General features: G+C 52.7%; 1 protein-coding gene across 1 annotated transcript in view; it reads left to right on the forward strand.

Moving 5' to 3' along the window:
• The window catches only part of LOC134433002 (proto-oncogene vav-like), a gene marked incomplete at its 3' end in the record, with an annotated part of 57,298 nt that extends 37,605 nt beyond the window's left edge, over nt 1–19,693 (forward strand). Inside the window, 8 exon segments of the mRNA XM_063181879.1 lie at nt 2,341–2,426; nt 3,782–3,914; nt 5,896–6,005; nt 6,113–6,214; nt 7,069–7,166; nt 13,593–13,615; nt 16,925–16,970; nt 19,557–19,693. Of these exon segments, the coding sequence (XP_063037949.1) occupies nt 2,341–2,426; nt 3,782–3,914; nt 5,896–6,005; nt 6,113–6,214; nt 7,069–7,166; nt 13,593–13,615; nt 16,925–16,970; nt 19,557–19,693 (735 nt within the window).
• Nucleotides 19,694–19,958: the final 265 nt, after the last annotated feature.

The following is a 19,958-nucleotide window of genomic DNA, read 5'->3' on the forward strand; positions in this document are numbered from 1 at the left end:
ACCCCATCCCTGATGGATGTCCACCCCATTCCCGATGTCCACCCCGTTCCCGATGTCCACCCCATCCCTGATGTCCACACCATTCCTCATGTCCATCTCGCTCCTCATGTCCATCCCGCTCCTCATGTCCATCCTGTTCCTGATGTCCACCCCGTTCCCAATGTCCACCCCATCCCTGATGGATGTCCACCCCATTCCCGATGTCCACCCCGTTCCCGATGTCCACCCCATCCCTGATGTCCACACCATTCCTCATGTCCATCCCGCTCCTCATGTCCACCCCCTTCCTGATGTCCATCCCGTTCCCAATGTCCACCCCATTCCTGATGTCCACCCCATTCCTGTGTCCTGTTCCCAATATCCCGTTCCTGATGATGTCTCCCTGATGTCCATCCCACATCCCATTCCTGATGTCCACCCCATTCCCAATGTCCACCCCATTCCCGATGTCCATCTCGCTCCTGATGTCCCAATGTCCATCCCATTCCTGATGTCCACCTCATTCCTGATGTCCATCCCATTCCTGATGTCCACCCCATTCCCAATGTCCACCCCATTCCCGATGTCCATCTCACTCCTGATGTCCCAATGTCTATCCCATTCCTGATGTCCACCTCATTCCTGATGTCCATCCCATTTCTGTTCCCAATGTCCATCCCATTCCTGATGTCCACCCCATGTCCCAATGTCCACCCCATTCGTGATGTCCACCTCATTCCTGAGGTCCCAATGTCCATCCCGTTCCTGATGTCCACCTCATTCCTGAGGTCCCAATGTCCATCCCGTTCCTGATGTCCACCTCATTCCCAATGTCCTGTTCCTGATGTCCATCCCATTCCCGTTGTCCCAATGTCCGCTCCATTCCCGATGTCCACCCCGTTCCTGATGTCCATCCCGTACCCGATGTCCACCTCACCCCCGATGTCCATCTCGCTCCTGATGTCCATCCCATACCCGATGTCCACCTCACCCCCGATGTCCACCCCGTTCCTGATGTCCATCCCGTACCCGACATCCACCTCACCCCCGATGTCCACCCCGTTCCTGATGTCCATCCCGTACCCGATGTCCACCTCATTCCTGATGTCCACCTCATTCCTGATGTCCCAATGTCCATCCCGTTCCTGATGTCCACCCCATTCCCGATGTCCACCTCATTCCCAATGTCCACCCCCTTCCCAATGTCCCATTCCCAATGTCCCATTCCCAATGTCCTGTTCCTGATGTCCATCCCATTCCCGTTGTCCCAATGTCCACTCCGTTCCCGATGTCCACCCCGTTCCTGATGTCCATCCCGTACCCGATGTCCACCTCACCCCCGATGTCCATCTCGCTCCTGATGTCCCAATGTCCATCCCATTCCTGATGTCCACCTCATTCCTGATGTCCATCCCATTTCTGTTCCCGATGTCCATCCCATTCCTGATGTCCACCCCATGTCCCAATGTCCACCCCATTCGTGATGTCCACCTCATTCCTGAGGTCCCAATGTCCATCCTGTTCCTGATGTCCACCTCATTCCCAGTGTCCTGTTCCTGATGTCCGTCCCATTCCCGTTGTCCCAATGTCCACCCCATTCGTGATGTCCACCTCATTCCTGATGTCCCAATGTCCATCCCGTTCCTGATGTCCACCCCATTCCCGATGTCCATGCCATTCCCGATGTCCACCCCATTCCCGATGTCCACCTCATTTCTGATGTTCATCCCGTTTCTGTTCCCAATGCCCATCCCATTCCTGATGTCCACTCCATTCCCGATGTCCACCTCATTCCTGATGTCCCAATGTCCACCCCGTTCCTGATGTCCCAATGTCCATCCCACTCCTGATGTCCACCCCATTCCCGATGTCCACCCCATTCCCGATGTCCATCTCGCTCCTGATGTCCCAATGTCCACCCCATTCCTGATGTCCACTCCATTCCCGATGTCCCATTCCCAATGTCCTGTTCCTGATGTCCATCCCATTCCCGTTGTCCCAATGTCCACTCCGTTCCCGATGTCCACCCCGTTCCTGATGTCCATCCCGTACCTGATGTCCACCTCACTCCCGATGTCCACCCCGTTCCTGATGTCCATCCCGTACCCGATGTCCACCTCACTCCTGATGTCCACCCCGTTCCTCATGTCCATCCCGTACCCGATGTCCACCTCACCCCCGATGTCCACCCCGTTCCTGATGTCCATCCCGTACCCGATGTCCACCTCACTCCCGATGTCCACCCCATTTCTGATGTCCATCCCGTACCCGATGTCCACCTCACCCCCGATGTCCACCCCGTTCCTGATGTCCATCCCATACCTGATGTCCACCTCACTCCCGATGTCCACCCCGTGCCAGCCGCAGTCCCTGGCGCAGTTCGGGCGCCCCAAGATCGACGGGGAGCTGAAGGTCTCCAGCGCCGAGAGACGCTCCAAGGTGGACAGGTGGGCTGGGGACACCTGGGGACACCACAGGGACATCTGGGGACACCTGGGGACACCACAGGAATATGGGGACACCACAGAGACATAGGGACATCACACAGACACCTCAGGAACATCTCAGGAACACCTCAAGAACGTGGAGAAATCCATGAAGACACCTCAGGATCACCTCAGGGACATGGGGACACCATGGGGACATGAGAACATCCATGGAGACACTGCAGGGACACCTCAGGGTCACCTCAGGGACATGGGGACACCATGGGGACATGAGAACATCCATGGAGACACTGCAGGGACACCTCAGGAACACCTCAGGGACATGGGGACACCATGGGGACACCTCAGGGACACCTTGGGGACACTTCAGGGACATGGAGACACCTCAGGAACATCTCAGGAACACCTCAGGAACCTGGGGACATCCATGGAGACACCTTGGAGACATCTCAGGGACATGGGGACACCTCAGGGACATGGGGACATCCATGGAGACACCTCAGGAACACCTCAGGAACACCTCAAGAAGGCAGAGAAATCCATGAAGACACCTCAGGAACACCTCAGGGACATGAGAACATCCATGGAGACACTGCAGGGACACCTCAGGAACACCTCAGGAACATGGGGACATTCATGGAGACACCTTGGAGACATCTCAGGGACATGGGGACACCTCAGGGACATGGGGACATCCATGGAGACACCTCAGGGGCACCTCAGGGACATGGGGACACCATGGAGACACTGCAGGGACACCATGGGGACATGAGAACATCCGTGGAGACACCTGGGGACACCTCAGGGACATGGGGACATCATGGGGACACCATGGAGACATGAGAACATCCATGGAGACACCTCAGAAACATCTCAAGAACATGGGGACATCTATGGAGACACCTCAGGGACACCTGAGGAACATCTCAGGAACACCTCAGGGACATGGAGACACCTCAGGAACATCGGGACACCTCAGAGACATGGGGACATCCATGGGGACACCTCAGGAACACCTTGGGGACACCTCAGGAACACCTTGGGGACACCTCAGGGACATCTCAGGGACACCATGGGGACAAGCATGGGGACATGAGAACATCCATGGGGACATCTCAGGGACATGGGGACACCACAGGGCCATGGGGACATCCATGGGGACACCTCAGGAACACCATGGGGACATGAGAAAACCAAGACCTCCCCATGGGGACACCCTTGGGGACACCACAGGGACACCGCAGGGCCACTTGGAGGTGTGTGGTGGTTCCTGGTGGTCCAGGGCAGCCATGGGGACACCCCGTGGAGCGGCGGTGGCCTCAGGGACACGGTGCCACCTTTGCCACCATCTCCAGGTACGGCTTCCTGCTGGACAAGGCCCTGATCATCTGCAAGCGCCGCGGGGACTCCTACGAGACCAAGGACGTGGTGGACCTCCAGAGCCACCAGCTCCACGATGGTGACCTCGAGCCTCGCGATGGCAAGAAGGTACCGGGGACACCGTGGGGACATCATGGGGACATCAGGGGGACATCAGTGTCCACGTTCCTCCAGTCCCAAAGGAACCAGGTGGACACAGGTGTCCTCCAGTCTTGTGGACCTCAGGAACCTGGTGGGCGCGTGTCCAGTTCCAAGTGGTCTCGAGAGTCCAGGTCCTGGTGGACCCCAGGTCCTCTTCCCGATGACCTCAGAGGTCCAGGTGTGGTGGATCCCAGGATTTTGGTTCCTGGTGGACCCCAACATCCTGGTCCCTGGTGGATCTCCATAATCTGGTCCCTGATGGATCTCCATAATCTGGTCCCTGATGGACCCCAAAACCCCATTCCCTGGTGGATCCCCATAATCTGGTCCCTGGTGACCCCACACTCCCATTCCCTGGTGGTCCCCAGGTCCTCTTCCCGATGACCTCAGAGGTCCAGGTGTGGTGGATCCCAGGATTTTGGTTCCTGGTGGGTTCCAACATCCAGGTCCCTGGTGACCCCAAAACCCCATTCCCTGGTGGATCCCCATAACCTGGTCCCTGGTGAACTCCAAAACCCCATTCCCTGGTGGTCCTCAGATCCTCTTCCCCATGACCTCAGAGGTCCAGGTGTGGTGGATCCCAGGATTTTGGTTCCTGGTGGACCCCAACATCCTGGTCCCTGGTGGACCCCAAAACCCCATTCCCTGGTGGTCCCCAAGTCCTCTTCCCGATGACCTCAGAGGTCCAGGTCTGGTGGATCCCAGGATTTTGGTTCCTGGTGGGTTCCAACATCCAGGTCCCTGGTGACCCCAAAACCCCATTCCCTGGTGGATCCCCAAAATCTGGTCCCTGGTGACCCCACACTCCCATTCCCTGGTGGTCCCCAGGTCCTCTTCCCCAAGACCTCAGAGGTCCAGGTGTGGTGGATCCCAGGATTTTGGTTCCTGGTGGACCCCAACATCCAGGTCCCTGATGGATCTCCATAATCTGGTCCCTGGTGGACCCCAAAACCCCATTCCCTGGTGGATCCCCATAACCTGGTCCCTGGTGGACCCCAAAACCTCATTCCCTGGTGGATCCCAAGATCCTGGTCCCTGGTGGTCCCAAATGTCCAGATCTGGTGAACTCCAAAACCCCATTCCCTGGTGGACCCCAGGTCCTCTTCCCGATGACCTCAGAGGTCCAGGTGTGGTGGATCCCAGGATTTTGGTTCCTGGTGGGTTCCAACATCCAGGTCCCTGGTGACCCCAAAACCCCATTCCCTGGTGGATCCCCAAAATCTGGTCCCTGGTGACCCCACACTCCCATTCCCTGGTGGTCCCCAGGTCCTCTTCCCCATGACCTCAGAGGTCCAGGTCTGGTGGATCCCAGGATTTTGGTTCCTGGTGGACCCCAACATCCTGGTCCCTGGTGGATCTCCATAATCTGGTCCCTGGTGAACCCCAAACCCTCTTTCCCTGGTGGATCCCAAGATTCTGGTCCCTGGTGGTCCCAAATGTCCAGATCTGGTGAACTCCAAAACCCCATTCCCTGGTGGTCCTCAGATCCTCTTCCCCATGGCCTCAGAGGTCCAGGTGTGGTGGCTCCCAGGATTTTGGTTCCTGGTGGTGCCAACATCCAGGTCCCTGGTGGTCACAAATGTCCAGATCTGGTGGACCCCAAGATCCCATTCCCTGGTTAACCCCAAAACCCCATTCCCTGGTGAACCTCAAAATCCCATTCCCTGATGGACCCCCAAATCCTGTTCCCTGATGGACCCCAACATCCAGGTCCCTGGTGGTCCCAAATGTCCGGATTTGGTGGACCCCAAAACTGTGTTCCCTGATGGATCCCAGGATCCTTTTCCTTGGTGGACCCCAAAAACCCATTCCCCTGGTGGATCTCCAAAATCTCGTCCCTGGTTCACCCTCATGTCCACCTCCTCAGTGGCCACCCCACCACCCGATGACCCCAGAGGTGGAGGGTGGTGACCCCAATGTCCCCACGTGACCCCACCCCACCCCACAGTGGTCCCACACCTTCATGCTGCTGGACATGGCCGGGCTGCCGGACTACGAGCTCTTCTTCAAGACGCGCGAGCTGAAGAAGAAGTGGCTGGAGCAGTTCGAGATGGCCCTGTAGGTGGCCCTGTCCCCACCCAGGAGGTCCCACCTGCCCCACCGGGTGCTCCTGGGGACGCCCGGGCTGTCCCCACCAGACCCAGGTCCCTCCCCGTGTCCGGCAGGTCCAACATCTTCCCTGAGAACGCCCTGGCTGATGGACACGACTTCCAGATGTTCTCCTTCGAGGACACCACATCCTGCAGGGCCTGCCAGATGTTGCTGAGGTAGGAACCCAAAGTTTTGTCCACGTGGTCCTGGAGAGGCCATGGAGGGGTTGGGAGAGGAGGAGACCCCCAGGAGGGTGGAGGTGGGTGGGACATGGCCTTGGGTTGGTGAGGTCAAGGTGGAAGTTGGTGATGGAGGGGCTGGTGGGGTGGTGGGAAGGTCAAGGTCAAGGTGGGTCAAGCCTTGGAGGGTGGTCAAGGGTTGGGGGTCAAGGAGATCCTTGGGGGGTCAAGCTCTGAGTGACCTCAGGGTGGGTCAAGGTTGGGTTGGAGTCATGGTGGGTCAAGGTGGGTCAAGACCAAGGTGGGTCAAGGTTGGGTAGAAAATGACAAGGTGGGTGAAGACCAAGATGGGTCAAGATTGGGTTGGAGGTCAAGGCCAAAGTTGGTCAAGGCCAAAGTGGGTCAAGGTTGGGTGGAGTCAAGGTGGTTCAAAGTTGGGTGGAGGTCAGGAGGTCAAGGTGGGTCAATGGTTGGATAGAAAATTACAAGGTGGGTCAAGACCAAAGTAGGTCAAGGGTTGGTTGGAGGTCAAGACCAAAGTGTGTCAAGGCCAAGGTGGGTCAAGGTTGGTTTGAAGTCAAGGTGGGTGAAAGCTGGGTGGAGACCAAGGTTGGGTGGAGGTCAGGAGGTCCAGGTGGGTCAATGGTTGGGTAGAAAATTACAAGGTGGGTCAAGACCAAAGTGGGTCAAGGTTGGGTGGAAGCCAAAGTGGGTCAACCATGGACTGGTCAGTCCTGGGTGCGCTCAGGGCAACCATAGACTGGGCAGTCCCGGGTGGCCTTGGGTGGGTGTGGAGCACATCTGGTGGTGTTCTCTGTGACCATGACCTCGTGTACTCCCCGTGTCCCCAGGGGCACCTTCTACCAGGGCTATCGCTGCAGCCGCTGCCGAGCCCCCGCCCACAAGGAGTGCCTGGGGCGCGTGGGGACCTGCGGGAAGGCCGGAACTGGTGAGCGGCATCATGGGATTGGGGAGGGGCATTGTGGGATTGGGGAGGGGCATTGTGGGATTGGGGAGGGGCATGGTGGGATACAAGATGGCTGACGCTGAGCACTGGAAGTTACAAGATGGCTGACAGCACAGGGATTTGTGGGATGCAAGATGGCTGACATTTTGGAGGGCATTGTGGGATACAAGATGGCTGACACTGAGTATCATAGGATACAAAATGGCTGACATTTAGAAGTGCATTGTGGGATACATAATGGCTGACGCTTAAAATTACGGAATACAAGATGGCTGCCAAATCAGAGAATTGTGGGATACAAGATGGCTGACACTGAACACTGTAGGATACAAGATGGCTGACAGCACAGGGTATTGTGGGATACAAGATGGCTGACATTGAGTAGCATAGGATACAAAATGATTGACACAGCAGAGGGCTTTGTGGGATACAAAATGGCTGACACTGATAATTACGGAAAACAAGATGGCTGCAAAGACAGGGAATTGTGGGGTACAAGATGGCTGGGACAGCAGGGTATTATGGGATACAAGATGGCTGACACTGAGTAGCATAGGATACAAAATGGCTGACATTTAGCAGGGCATTGTGGGATACAAAATGGCTGATGCTAAGAATTATAGAGTACATGAAGACTGACAGCACAGGGCATTGTGGGATACAAGATGGCTGACACCGAGCACTTTAGGATACAAGATGGCTGACAGCACAGGGCATTGTGGGATACAAGATGGCTGACATTTAGCAGGGCATTGTGGGATACAAGATGGCTGCCACTGAGTATCATAGGATACAAAATGGGTAACATTTAGCAGGACATTGTGGGATACAAGATCGCTGACACTGAGCACTGTAGGACACAAGATGGCTGACAACAAAGGGAATTGTGGGATACAAAATGGCTGACATTTTGGAGGGCATTGTGGGATACAACATGTCTGACGTTTTGCAGAGAATTGTAGGATACAAGACGGCTGACATTTAGCAGGGCATTGTAAGATACAATATGTCTGACACTGAGTATCATAGGATACAAGATGGCTGACATTTAGCAGGGCATTGTGGGATACAAGATGGCTGACAGCGCAGCATATTGTGGGATACAAAATGGCTGACACTGATCATTATGAAATATAAGATGACTGCCCAAGCAGGGAATTGTGGGATACAAGATGGCTGACATTTTGCAGGGAATTGTGGATACAACATGGCTGACATGCAAGGCAATGTGGGATACAAGATGGCTGACACAGCACAGGGCATTGTGCGATACAAGATGGCTGACACTGAGTAGCATAGGATACAAAATGGTTGACACAGCAGAGGGCATTGTGGATGCAAAATGGCTGATGCTAAGCATTATAGAGTACATGAAAGCTGACAGCACAGGGCATTGTGGGATATAAGATGACTGACAGCACAGGGCATTGTGGGATACCAAATGGCCGACGCTGGTAATTTTGGGATATAATATGGCTGACATCACAGGGCGGTGTGGGATACAACATGGCTGACACTGTATCATAGGATATAAAATGGCTGACATTTAGCAAGGAATTGTGGGATAAAAGATGGCTGACAGTAAGCATTATAGAATACAAGATGGCTGACACAGCAGGGCATTGTGGGATACAAAATGGCCAACACTGATAGTTACAGAATACAAGATGGCTGCTAAAGCAGGGCATTGTGGGATACAAGATGGCTGACACTGATCACTGCAGAATACAAGATGGCTGCTAAACCAGGGTATTGTGGGATACAACATGGCTGACATTGAGTATCATTCGATACAAAATGGCTGACATTTAGCAAGGTATTGTGGGATACAAAATGGCTGACATTTCGCAGGGCATTGTGGGATACAACATGGCTGACACTGCATATCATTCAATACAAAATGGCTGACATTTAGCAGGGCATTCTGGGATACAAGATGGCTGACATTTAGCCAGGCATTGTGGGATATAACATGTCTGACACTGAGTATCATGGGATACAAAATGGCTGACATTTAGCAGGACATTCTAGGATACAACATGATTGACAGTAAGCACTATGGAATACAAGATGGCTGACATTTTGGAGGGCATTGTGGGATACAATATGTCTGACACTGAGTATCATAGGATACAAGATGGCTGACATTTAGCAGAGTATTCTGGGATGCAAGATGGATGACACTGAGTAGCATAGGATACAAAATGGCTGACATTTAGAAGTGCATTGTGGGATCCAACATGGCTGACACTTAAAATTATGGAATACAAGATGGCTGCTAAGGCAGAGAATTGTGGGATACAAGATGGCTGACAACACAGGGTATTGTGGGATACAAGATGGCTGCCACTGAGTATCATATGATACAAAATGGCTGACATTTAGCAGGACATTGTGGGATACAACATGGTTGACAGTAAGCATTATAGAATACAAGATGGCTGACACAGCAGGGCATTGTGGGATGCAAAATGGCTGACAGTTAAAATTACGGAATACAAGATGGCTACCAAAGCAGGGCATTGTGGGATACAAAATGGCTGAGACCATGCTGGGAATTGTAGGATACAAGATGGCTGACATCAAACAGGGCATTGTGGGATAGAAGATGGCTGACACTGATCACTATGGAAAACAAGATGGCCGCTAAAGCAGAGCATTGTGGATACAAGATGGCTGGCACTGATCACTATGGAATACAAGATGGCTGCCACAGCAGGGCATTGTGGGATACAAATGGCTGACATTTAGCAGGGCATTCTGGGATACAACATGGCTGACATTTAGCAGGGTATTGCTTTGGCATACAAGATGGCTGCCACTGAGTAGCACAGGAGACAAAAGGGCTAACACAGCTCAGGGCATTGTGAGATATAAAATGGCTGACACTGAGTATCATAGGATACAAAATGGCTGACATTTAGCAGGACATTGTGGGATACAAAATGGCTGACAAAATTACGGAATACAAGATGGCTGCTAAAGCAGGGCATTGTGGGATACAAGATGGCTGACAGCACAGGGTATTGTAAGATTCAAGATGGATGACACTGCGTAGCATGGGATACAAAATGGTTGACACAGCAGAGGGCATTGTGGTATACAAAATGGCTGAGAACATGCTGGGAATTGTAGGATACAAGATGGCTGACATTTAACAGGGCATTGTGGGATAGAAGATGGCTGACACTGATCTCTATGGAATACAAGATGGCTGCCAAAGCAGGGCATTCTGCGATACAAATGGCTGACATTTAGCAGGGCATTCTGGGATACAAAAATGGCTGCCACTGAGTATCATAGGATACAAAATGGCTGACATTTAGCAGGGCATTGTGGGACACAAGATGGCTGACAGTAAGCATTATGGAATACAAGACGGCTGACACAGCAGGGCATTGTGGCATACAAGAGGGCTGACAGTTGAAATTACGGAATACAAGATGGCTGCTAAAGCAGGGCATTGTGGATACAAGATGGCTGACACTGCTAATTACAGAATCCAAGATGGCTGCCAAAGCAGGGCATTGTGGGATACAAAATGGCTGAGATGATGCTGGGAATTGTAGGATACAAGATGACTGCCATTTAACAGGGCATTCTGGGATACAAGATGGCTGACACTGCGTATCATTTGATACAAAATGGCTGACAATTCGCAGGGCATAGTGGGATACAAGAGGGCTGACAGTAAGCATTATAGAATACAAGATGGCTGACACAGCAGGGCATTGTGGGATACAAAATGGCTGACAGTTAAAATTACGGAACACAAGATGGCTGCTAAAGCAGAGAATTGTGGATACAAGATGGCTGACAGCACAGGGTATTGTAGGATTCTAGATGGATGACACTGCGTAGCATGGGATACAAAATGGTTGACACAGCAGGGCATTGTGGGATACAAGAGGGCTGACACTGATAATTACGGAATACAAGATGGCTGCCCAAGCAGGCATTGTGGGATACAAAATGGCTGAGATCATGCTGGGAATTGTAGGATACAAGATGGCTGCCAATTAGCAGGGCATTGTGGGATACAAGATGACTGACACTGATCACTATGGAATACAAGATGGCTGCCAAAGCAGGGCATTGTGGGATACAAATGGCTGACATTTAGCAGGGCATTCTGGGATACAACATGGCTGACATTTAGCAGGGTATTTTGGGATACAAGATGGCTGCCACTGAGTATCAGAGGATAAAAAATGGCTGACATTTAACAGGGCATTGTGGGATATAAGAGGGCTGACAGTAAGCATTATAGAATACAAGATGGCTGACACAGCAGGACATTGTGGGATACAAAATGGCTGACAGTTAAAATTACGAAATACAAGATGGCTGCTAAAGCAGGGCATTGTGGGATACAAGATGGCTGACAGCACAGGGTGTTGTAGGATCCAAGATGGATGACACTGAGTAGCATGGGATACAATATGGTTGACACAGCAGAGGGCATTGTGGGATACAAAATGGCTGACACTGCTAATTACGGAATACAAGATTGGCTGCCAAGCAGGCATTGTGGGATACAAAATGGCTGAGATCATGCTGGGAATTGTAGGATACAAGATGGCTGACATTTAACAGGGCATTGTGGGATACAAGATGGCTGACACTGCGTATCATTTGATACAAAATGGCTGACAATTCGCAGGGCATTGTGGGACACAAGAGGGCTGACAGTAAGCATTATAGAATACAAGATGGCTGACACAGCAGGACATTGTGGGATACAAAATGGCTGACAGTTAAAATTACGAAATACAAGATGGCTGCTAAAGCAGAGAATTGTGGGATACAAGATGGCTGACAGCACAGGGTATTGTAGGATTCAAGATGGATGACACTGCGTAGCATGGGATACAAAATGGTTGACACAGCAGGGCATTGTGGGATACAAGAGGGCTGACACTGATAATTACGGAATACAAGATGGCTGCCCAAGCAGGGCATTGTGGGATACAAAATGGCTGAGATCATGCTGGGAATTGTAGGATACAAGATGGCTGACATTTAACGGGCATTGTGGGATACAAGATGGCTGACAGTAAGCATTATAGAATACAAGATGGCTGACACAGCAGGGCATCGTGGGATAGAAAATGACTGACAGTTAAAATTACGGAATACAAGATGGCTGCTAAAGCAGAGAATTGTGGGATACAAGATGGCTGACAGCACAGGGTATTGTAGGATTCAAGATGGATGACACTGAGTAGCATGGGATACAAAATGGTTGACACAGCAGAGGCGTTGTGGGATACAAAATGGCTGATACTGATAATTACGGAATACAAGATGGCTGCCAAAGCAGGGCATTGTGGGATACAAAATGGCTGAGATCATGCTGGGAATTGTAGGACACAAGACGGCTGACATTTAACAGGCATTGTGGGATACAAGATGGCTGACAATTAGCAGGGCATTGTGGATACAACATGGCTGACGCTGCGTATCATTCGATACAAAATGGCTGACAATTCGCAGGGCATTGTGGGATACAAGATGGCTGACGCTGCGTATCATTCGATACAAAATGGCTGACAATTCGCAGGGCATTGTGGGATACAAGATGGCTGCCACAGGAGGGCACTGTAGGATACAAGATGGCCGACATGGAGCAAGGCATTGTGGGATGCCGCAATGGCAGCACCTGATTCAATGCAAGCATTCGTTAAGAGAGGAATTAATTAATCGCTGAATTAATTAGGGCTGGGCTAATTAATCCATCATTAATTAGGGGGGTGGAGTCACTGGCTGTCGTTAATTAGTGGTAGATTTTTTTTTCCCTTTAATTAATTAGGGCTGAGGCTAATTAATCCATCATTAATTAGGGGACGCGCTAATTATCCTCAGCCCTAATTACCCCAACACGAATTAATAGAGGGGCTAATTGCCATATCATTAATTAGGGGATGAACTAATTACCATATCATTATTTAGGGGATGGACTAATTACCCAAACATTAATTAGCAGAGGGACTAATTACTATATCATTAGTTAGACTAATTACCCCAATGTTAATTTAGAGCCAGGCTAATTACAATATTATTAATTACGGGATGGACTAATTACCCCAACATTAATTAGGAGAGAGGCTAATTTCCATATCATTAATTAGGGGATGGACTAATTACCCTCAGCCCTAATTACCCCACCATTAATTAGGAGAGGGGCTAATTACCACATCATTAATAAAGGGATGGACTAATTACCCCAACAACAATTAATTAATCTAATTATTCCTTTAATAATTCAGGAAATTAATGACCAATTCCTCCATCATTAATAAAATGGGCGCTAATTACTCCTCATTAACAAAAGCACAATCTAATTACCCCATCGCTAATTAAGAAAACCCCTAATTAACCCTCCCTAATTAATTCTCTTCCCCACAGACCCCGGATCGGGCGGACGGAAGGTACCAAAAACCCAAAAACGGGGGGGGGGAAGGGGGCGCCTCGGGATGAAGCAAAAGCCCCAAATTTGGGGGGGATTTTTAGCAGGGGGATCCCCGGGGGGTTTCTGGGGGGATTTTTGGGGTTCGGGTTTGAATTTTGGGGTCCCCGGTTGGGATTTTGGGGTCGAAGTTGGGATTTTTGGGGTCCCGGGTTGGGTTTTTTGGGGTCCCGGGTTGGGTTTTTGGGGTCCCAGGTGTAATTTTGGGTCCCGGGTGGGTTTTTTGGGTTCAGGTTGCGACTTTTGGGGTCCCGGGTGGGATTTTGGGGTCCCGGGTGTGATTTTGGGGCCTGGATTGGAATTTTTGGGGTCCCGGTTGGGATTTTGGGGTCCCGGTTGGGATTTTTGGGGTCCCAGGTGGGATTTTGGGGTCCAGGTGGGATTTTGGGGCCTGGATTGAATTTTTGGGGTCCCGGTTGGGATTTTGGGGTCCCGGGTGGGATTTTTGGGGTCCCAGGTGGGATTTTGGGGCCTGGATTGGAATTTTTGGGGTCTATGTTGGGATTTTGGGGTCCCGGGTGTGATTTTGGGGTCCCAGTTGGGTTTTTGGGGTCCCGGGTGGGATTTTGGGGTCCCGGGTGTGATTTGGGGCCTGGATTGGAATTTTTGGGGTCCCGGGTGTGATTTTGGGGTCCCGGGTGTGATTTTGGGGTCCGGGGTGAAATTTTGGGTCCTGGATTGGAATTTTTGGGGTCGAAGTTGGATTTTTGGGGTCTCGGGTTGGGATTTTGGGGGTCCCGGGTGTGATTTGGGGCCTGGATTGGAATTTTTGGGGTCGAAGTTGGGATTTTGGGGTCCCGGGTGGGATTTTGGGGTCCCAGGTGGGATTTTGGGTCCCGGGTGGGGTTTTTTTGTGTTCAGGTTGCGACTTTTGGCGTCCCGGGTGGGGTTTTTGGGGTCCCGGGTGGGATTTTGGGGTCCCAGGTGTGATTTTTGGGGCCTGGATTGGAATTTTTGGGGTCGAAGTTGGAATTTTTGGGGTCGAAGTTGGGATTTTGGGGTCCCGGGTGTGATTTTGGGGTCCCGGGTTGGGATTTTGGGGGTCCCGGGTGGGATTTTGGGGTCCCAGGTGTAATTTTGGGTCCCGGGTGGGTTTTTTTGGGTTCAGGTTGCGACTTTTGGGGTCTCGGGTTGGGATTTTGGGGTCCCGGGTGGGATTTTGGGGCCTGGATTGGAATTTTTGGGGTCGAAGTTGGAATTTTGGGGTCCCGGGTGGGATTTTTGGAGTCCCGGGTGGGATTTTGGGGTCCCAGTTGGGTTTTTGGGGTCCCCGGGTGGGATTTTGGGGTCCCAGGTGTAATTTTGGGTCCCGGGTGGGTTTTTTGGGTTCAGGTTGCGACTTTTGGGGTCCCGGGTGGGATTTTGGGGTCCCGGGTGTGATTTTGGGGCCTGGATTGGAATTTTTGGGGTCGAAGTTGGGATTTTGGGGTCCGGGTGTGATTTTGGGGCCTGGATTGGAATTTTTGGGGTCGAAGTTGGGATTTTGGGGTCCTGGGTTGGGTTTTTGGGGTCCCGGGTGGGATTTTGGGGTCCTGGTGGGATTTTGGGGCCTGGATTGGAATTTTTGGGGTCCCGGGTGGGATTTTGGGGTCCCAGGTGTAATTTTGGGTCCCGGGTGGGTTTTTTGGGTTCAGGTTGCGACTTTTGGGGTCCCGGGTGGGATTTTGGGGTCCCGGGTGGGATTTTGGGGCCTGGATTGGAATTTTTGGGGTCTATGTTGGGATTTTGGGGTCCCGGGTGTGATTTTGGGGCCTGGATTGGAATTTTTGGGGTCCGGGTGGGATTTTGGGCCTGGATTGGAATTTTTGGGGTCTATGTTGGGATTTTGGGGGTCCCGGGTGTGATTTTGGGGCCTGGATTGGAATTTTTGGGGTCCCGGTTGGGATTTTGAGGTCCCAGGTTGGGATTTTTGGGGTCCCGGGTGGGATTTTGGTGTCCCAGGTTTGAATTTTGGGTCCCCGGTTGTGATTTTGGGGTCCCGGGTGGGTTTTCGGATCCCCGGTGGGGTTTTTGGGGTCCCGGTTGGGATTTTGGGGTCCCGGGTGGGATTTTGGGGTCCCAGGTGTAATTTTGGGTCCCGGGTGGGTTTTTTGGGTTCAGGTTGCGACTTTTGGGGTCCCGGGTGTGATTTTGGGGCCTGGATTGGAATTTTTGGGGTCGAAGTTGGGATTTTGGGGTCCCGGGTGTGATTTTGGGGTCCGGTTGGGTTTTTGGGGTCCCGGGTGGGATTTTGGGGTCCCGGGTGGGATTTTGGGGTCCCGGGTGGGATTTTGGGGTCCCAGGTGTAATTTTGGGTCCCGGGTGGGTTTTTTGGGTTCAGGTTGCGACTTTTGGGGTCCCGGTTGGGATTTTGGGGTCCCGGGTGTGATTTTGGGGCCTGGATTGGAATTTTTGGGGTCCCGGTTGGGATTTTGGGGTCCCGGTTGGGATTTTTGGGGTCCCAGGTGGGATTTTGGGGCCTGGATTGGAATTTTTGGGGTCGAAGTTGGAATTTTGGGGTCCCGGGTGGGATTTTGGGGTCCCAGTTGGGTTTTTGGGGTCCCGGGTGGGATTTTTGGGGTCCCGGGTGGGATTTTTGGGGTCCCGGGTGGGATTTTGGGGTCCCAGGTGTAATTTTGGGTCCCGGGTGGGTTTTTTGGGTTCAGGTTGAGACTTTTGGGGTCCCGGGTGGGATTTTGGGGTCCCGGGTGTGATTTTGGGGCCTGGATTGCAATTTTGGTGTCCCGGTTGGGATTTTGGAGTCCCGGGTTGGGTTTTTGGGGTCCCAGGTGTGATTGTGGGGCCTGGATTGGAATTTTTGGGGTCGAAGTTGGGATTTTGGGGTCCGGGTGTGATTTTTGGGCCTGGATTGGAATTTTGGGGTCCTGGGTGTGATTTTGGGGTCCCGGGTGTGATTTTGGGGCCTGGATTGGAATTTTTGGGGTCTAAGTTGGGATTTTGGGGTCCCGGGTGTGATTTTGGGGCCTGGATTGGAATTTTTGGGGTCACAAGTTGGAATTTTGGGTCCTGGGTGTGATTTTGGGGTCCCGGGTGTGATTTTGGGGCCTGGATTGGAATTTTTGGGGGTCCCAGGTGTGATTTTGGAGTCCCGGGTGAGGGTTTGGGGTCCGGGTTGGGGATTTGGGGGTCCGGGTGTTTCTGGGGTCACAAGTTGGGATTTTTGGGGTCCCGGGTGGGATTTTGGGGTCCCGGGTTGGGATTTTGGGGGTCCCGGGTTGGGATTTTGGTGTCCCCAACCCCCAACTCACGGGGGTCTCCTTCCCCCCTCCAGAACAAATCGCAGCGCCCGGGACCCGAAAAGAAACGGGGGGAGCTGGGTGAGCACTTTGGGGGGGTCCCGACCCCCCCGACCCCCCCGAGGGAGAAATTTTGGGGGTCCTGACCCCACCAGTTGAAATTTGGGGGTCGTGACCCTCCCTGAATTGAAATTTGGGGGCGTTTTAGGGGGTCTTGACCCCCTCAGTTCAAATTTTGGGGTCCCAATCCCCCGCCAGGTGAAATTTGGGGGTCCTGACCCCCCCTGAATTGAAATTTGGGGGGGGTTTAGGGGGTCTTGACCCCCTCAGCTCAAATTTTGGGGTCCCAATCCCCCACCAGGTGAAATTTGGGGGTCCTGACCCTCCCTGAATTGAAATTTGGGGGGGTTTTGGGGGGTCTTGACCCCCTCAGCTCAAATTTTGGGGTCCCAATCCCCCACCAGGTGAAATTTGGGGGTCCTGACCCTTCCCTGAATTGAAAATTTGGGGGGGTTTGGGGGGTCTTGACCCCCTTCAGTTCAAATTTTGGGGTCCCAATCCCCCGCCAGGTGAAATTTGGGGGTCCTGACCCCCCCTGAATTGAAATTTGGGGAGGTTTTGGGGGGTCTTGACCCTCTCAGTTCAAATTTTGGGGGTCCCAGGTTGGTTTTGTCCCCCTCAAATGTATTATGGGGGTTTTGACACCCCAAATCCATTTTTGGGGGGTCCCGGGGGGTTTTGGACCCCCCCAAATCCATTTTTGGGGTCCCTGGTTGGTTTTTGACCCCCCCAATTCAATTTTTGGGGTTTTTAACCTCCCCCCAAATCCATTTTTGGGGGTCCCTGGTTGGTTTTTGACCCCCCCAATTCAATTTTTGGGGTTTTTAACCCCCCCCCAAATCAATTTTTGGGGGTCCCTGGTTGGTTTTTGACCCCACCAATTCAATTTTTGGGGTTTTTTAACCCCCCCCCCCCAAATCCATTTTTGGGGGTCCCTGGTTGGTTTTTGACCCCGCAAATCAATTTTTGGGATTTTTAAACCCCCTAAATCCATTTTTGGGATTTTGACCCCCCCCAAATCCATTTTTGGGGGTCCCGGGGGGGTTTTGGACCCCCCCAAATCCATTTTTGGGGGTCCCAGGTTGGTTTTGTCCCCCCCCAAATCCATTTTTGGGGGTTTTAACCCCACCCAAATAAATTTTTGGGGTTTTTAACAGCCCCCCAAATCCAATTTTGGGGGTCCCGGGGGTTTTTGGACTCCCCCAAATCCATTTTTGGGGTTTTGGACTCCCCCCAAATCCAATTTTGGGGGGCCCTGGTTGGATTTCGACCCCCCCAAATCCACTTTTGGGGGTCCCTGGTTGGTTTTTGACCCCCCAAATCAATTTTTGGGGTTTTTGACCCCCCCCAAATCCATTTTTGGGTGTCCCTGGTTGGTTTTGTCCCCCCCAAATCCATTTTTGGGGGATCCCGGGTGGTTTTTGGACTGCCCCAAATCCATTTTTGGGGGTCCCTGCCAATTTTGACCCCCCCAATTCAATTTTTGGGGTTTTTAACACCCCCCTCAATTCAAATTTTGCGGGTCCCTGGTTGGTTTTTGACCCCGCAAATCAATTTTTGGGATTTTTAAACCCCCTAAATCCATTTTTGGGGATTTTGACCCCCCCCCCCAAAATCCATTTTTGGGGGTCCCGGGGGTTTTTTACCCCCCAAATCCATTTTGGGGGTCCCGGGGGGGTTTTGGACCCCCCCAAATCCATTTTGGGGGTCCCGGGGGGGGCTTTTGGACCCCCCCAAGTCCATTTTTGGGGGTCCCGGGTGGGTTTTGGACCCCCCCAAATCCATTTTGGGGGTCCCCGGGGGGTTTTGGACCCCCCCAAATCCATTTGGGGGTCCCGGGGGGGTTTTTGGACTCCCCCAAATCCATTTTAGGGGGTCCCCGGGGGGGTTTTGGACCCCCCCAAATCCATTTTTGGGGGTCCCGGGTGGGTTTTGGAGCCCCCCAAATCCATTTTTGGGGGTCCTGGGGGGTTTTGGAGCCCCCCAAATCCCTTCTTGGGGGTTTTGGACCCCCCCAAATCCATTTTTGGGGGTCCCGGGGGTGTTTTTGATTCCCCCCAAATCCATTTTTGCGGGTCCCTGGTTGGTTTTTGACCCCGCAAATCAATTTTTGGGATTTTTAAACCCCCTAAATCCATTTTTGGGGATTTTGACCCCCCCCCCCAAATCCATTTTGGGGGTCCCGGGGGGGTTTTGGACCCCCCCAAATCCATTTTTGGGGGTCCCTGCCAATTTTGACCCCCCCAAATCAATTTTTGGGTTTTTAACCCCCCCCAATTCAAATTTTGCGGGTCCCTGGTTGGTTTTTGACCCCGCAAATCAATGTTTGGGATTTTTAAACCCCCTAAATCCATTTTTGGGGATTTTGACCCCCCCCAAATCCATTTTTGGGGGGTCCCGGGGGGGTTTTGGACCCCCCAAATCCATTTTTGGGGGTCCCGGGGGGGTTTTGGACCCCCCCAAGTCCATTTTTGGGGGTCCCGGGGGGGTTTTGGACCCCCCCAAATCCATTTTTGGGGGTCCCGGGGGGGTTTTGGACCCCCCCAAATCCATTTTTTGGGGGGGTCCCGGGGGTCTCCTGACTCGGTTTTTTGTTACCCCCCCCAGGGCTCCCCAAAATGGAGAGCACCCAGCCCTACCTGGGGGTGCCGCCCCCCCCGGGGCTCCTGGCCCCGCCCCTTCGCCTCAGCCCCGGTGACGTCATCGAGGTGACGGCGGCCGAGGCCGAGGAGCTCTGGTGGCAGGTGGGGGATGGGGGGGGACCCCAAAAATTGAAGGGGGGGGGGTCCCCCTAAAATGGGGGGGGGGGTCCCCTAAAATTGAGGGGTGGGGTCCCCAAAAACTGGGGGGGGTGTTTCCCCAAAAATTGGGGGGGTGGGGTCCCCTAAAATTGGAGGGTGGGGTCCCCAAAAATTGGGGGGGTCCTCTAAAATTGGGGGGGGGAGTCCCCTAAAATTGGGGGGTGGGGTCCCCAAAAATTGGGGGGGGTCCCCTAAAATTGGGGGGGGT

The sequence above is a fragment of the Melospiza melodia genome, assembly GCF_035770615.1.
Source record: "Melospiza melodia melodia isolate bMelMel2 chromosome 17 unlocalized genomic scaffold, bMelMel2.pri SUPER_17_unloc_1, whole genome shotgun sequence".
In the NCBI taxonomy this organism is placed as follows: domain Eukaryota; kingdom Metazoa; phylum Chordata; class Aves; order Passeriformes; family Passerellidae; genus Melospiza; species Melospiza melodia.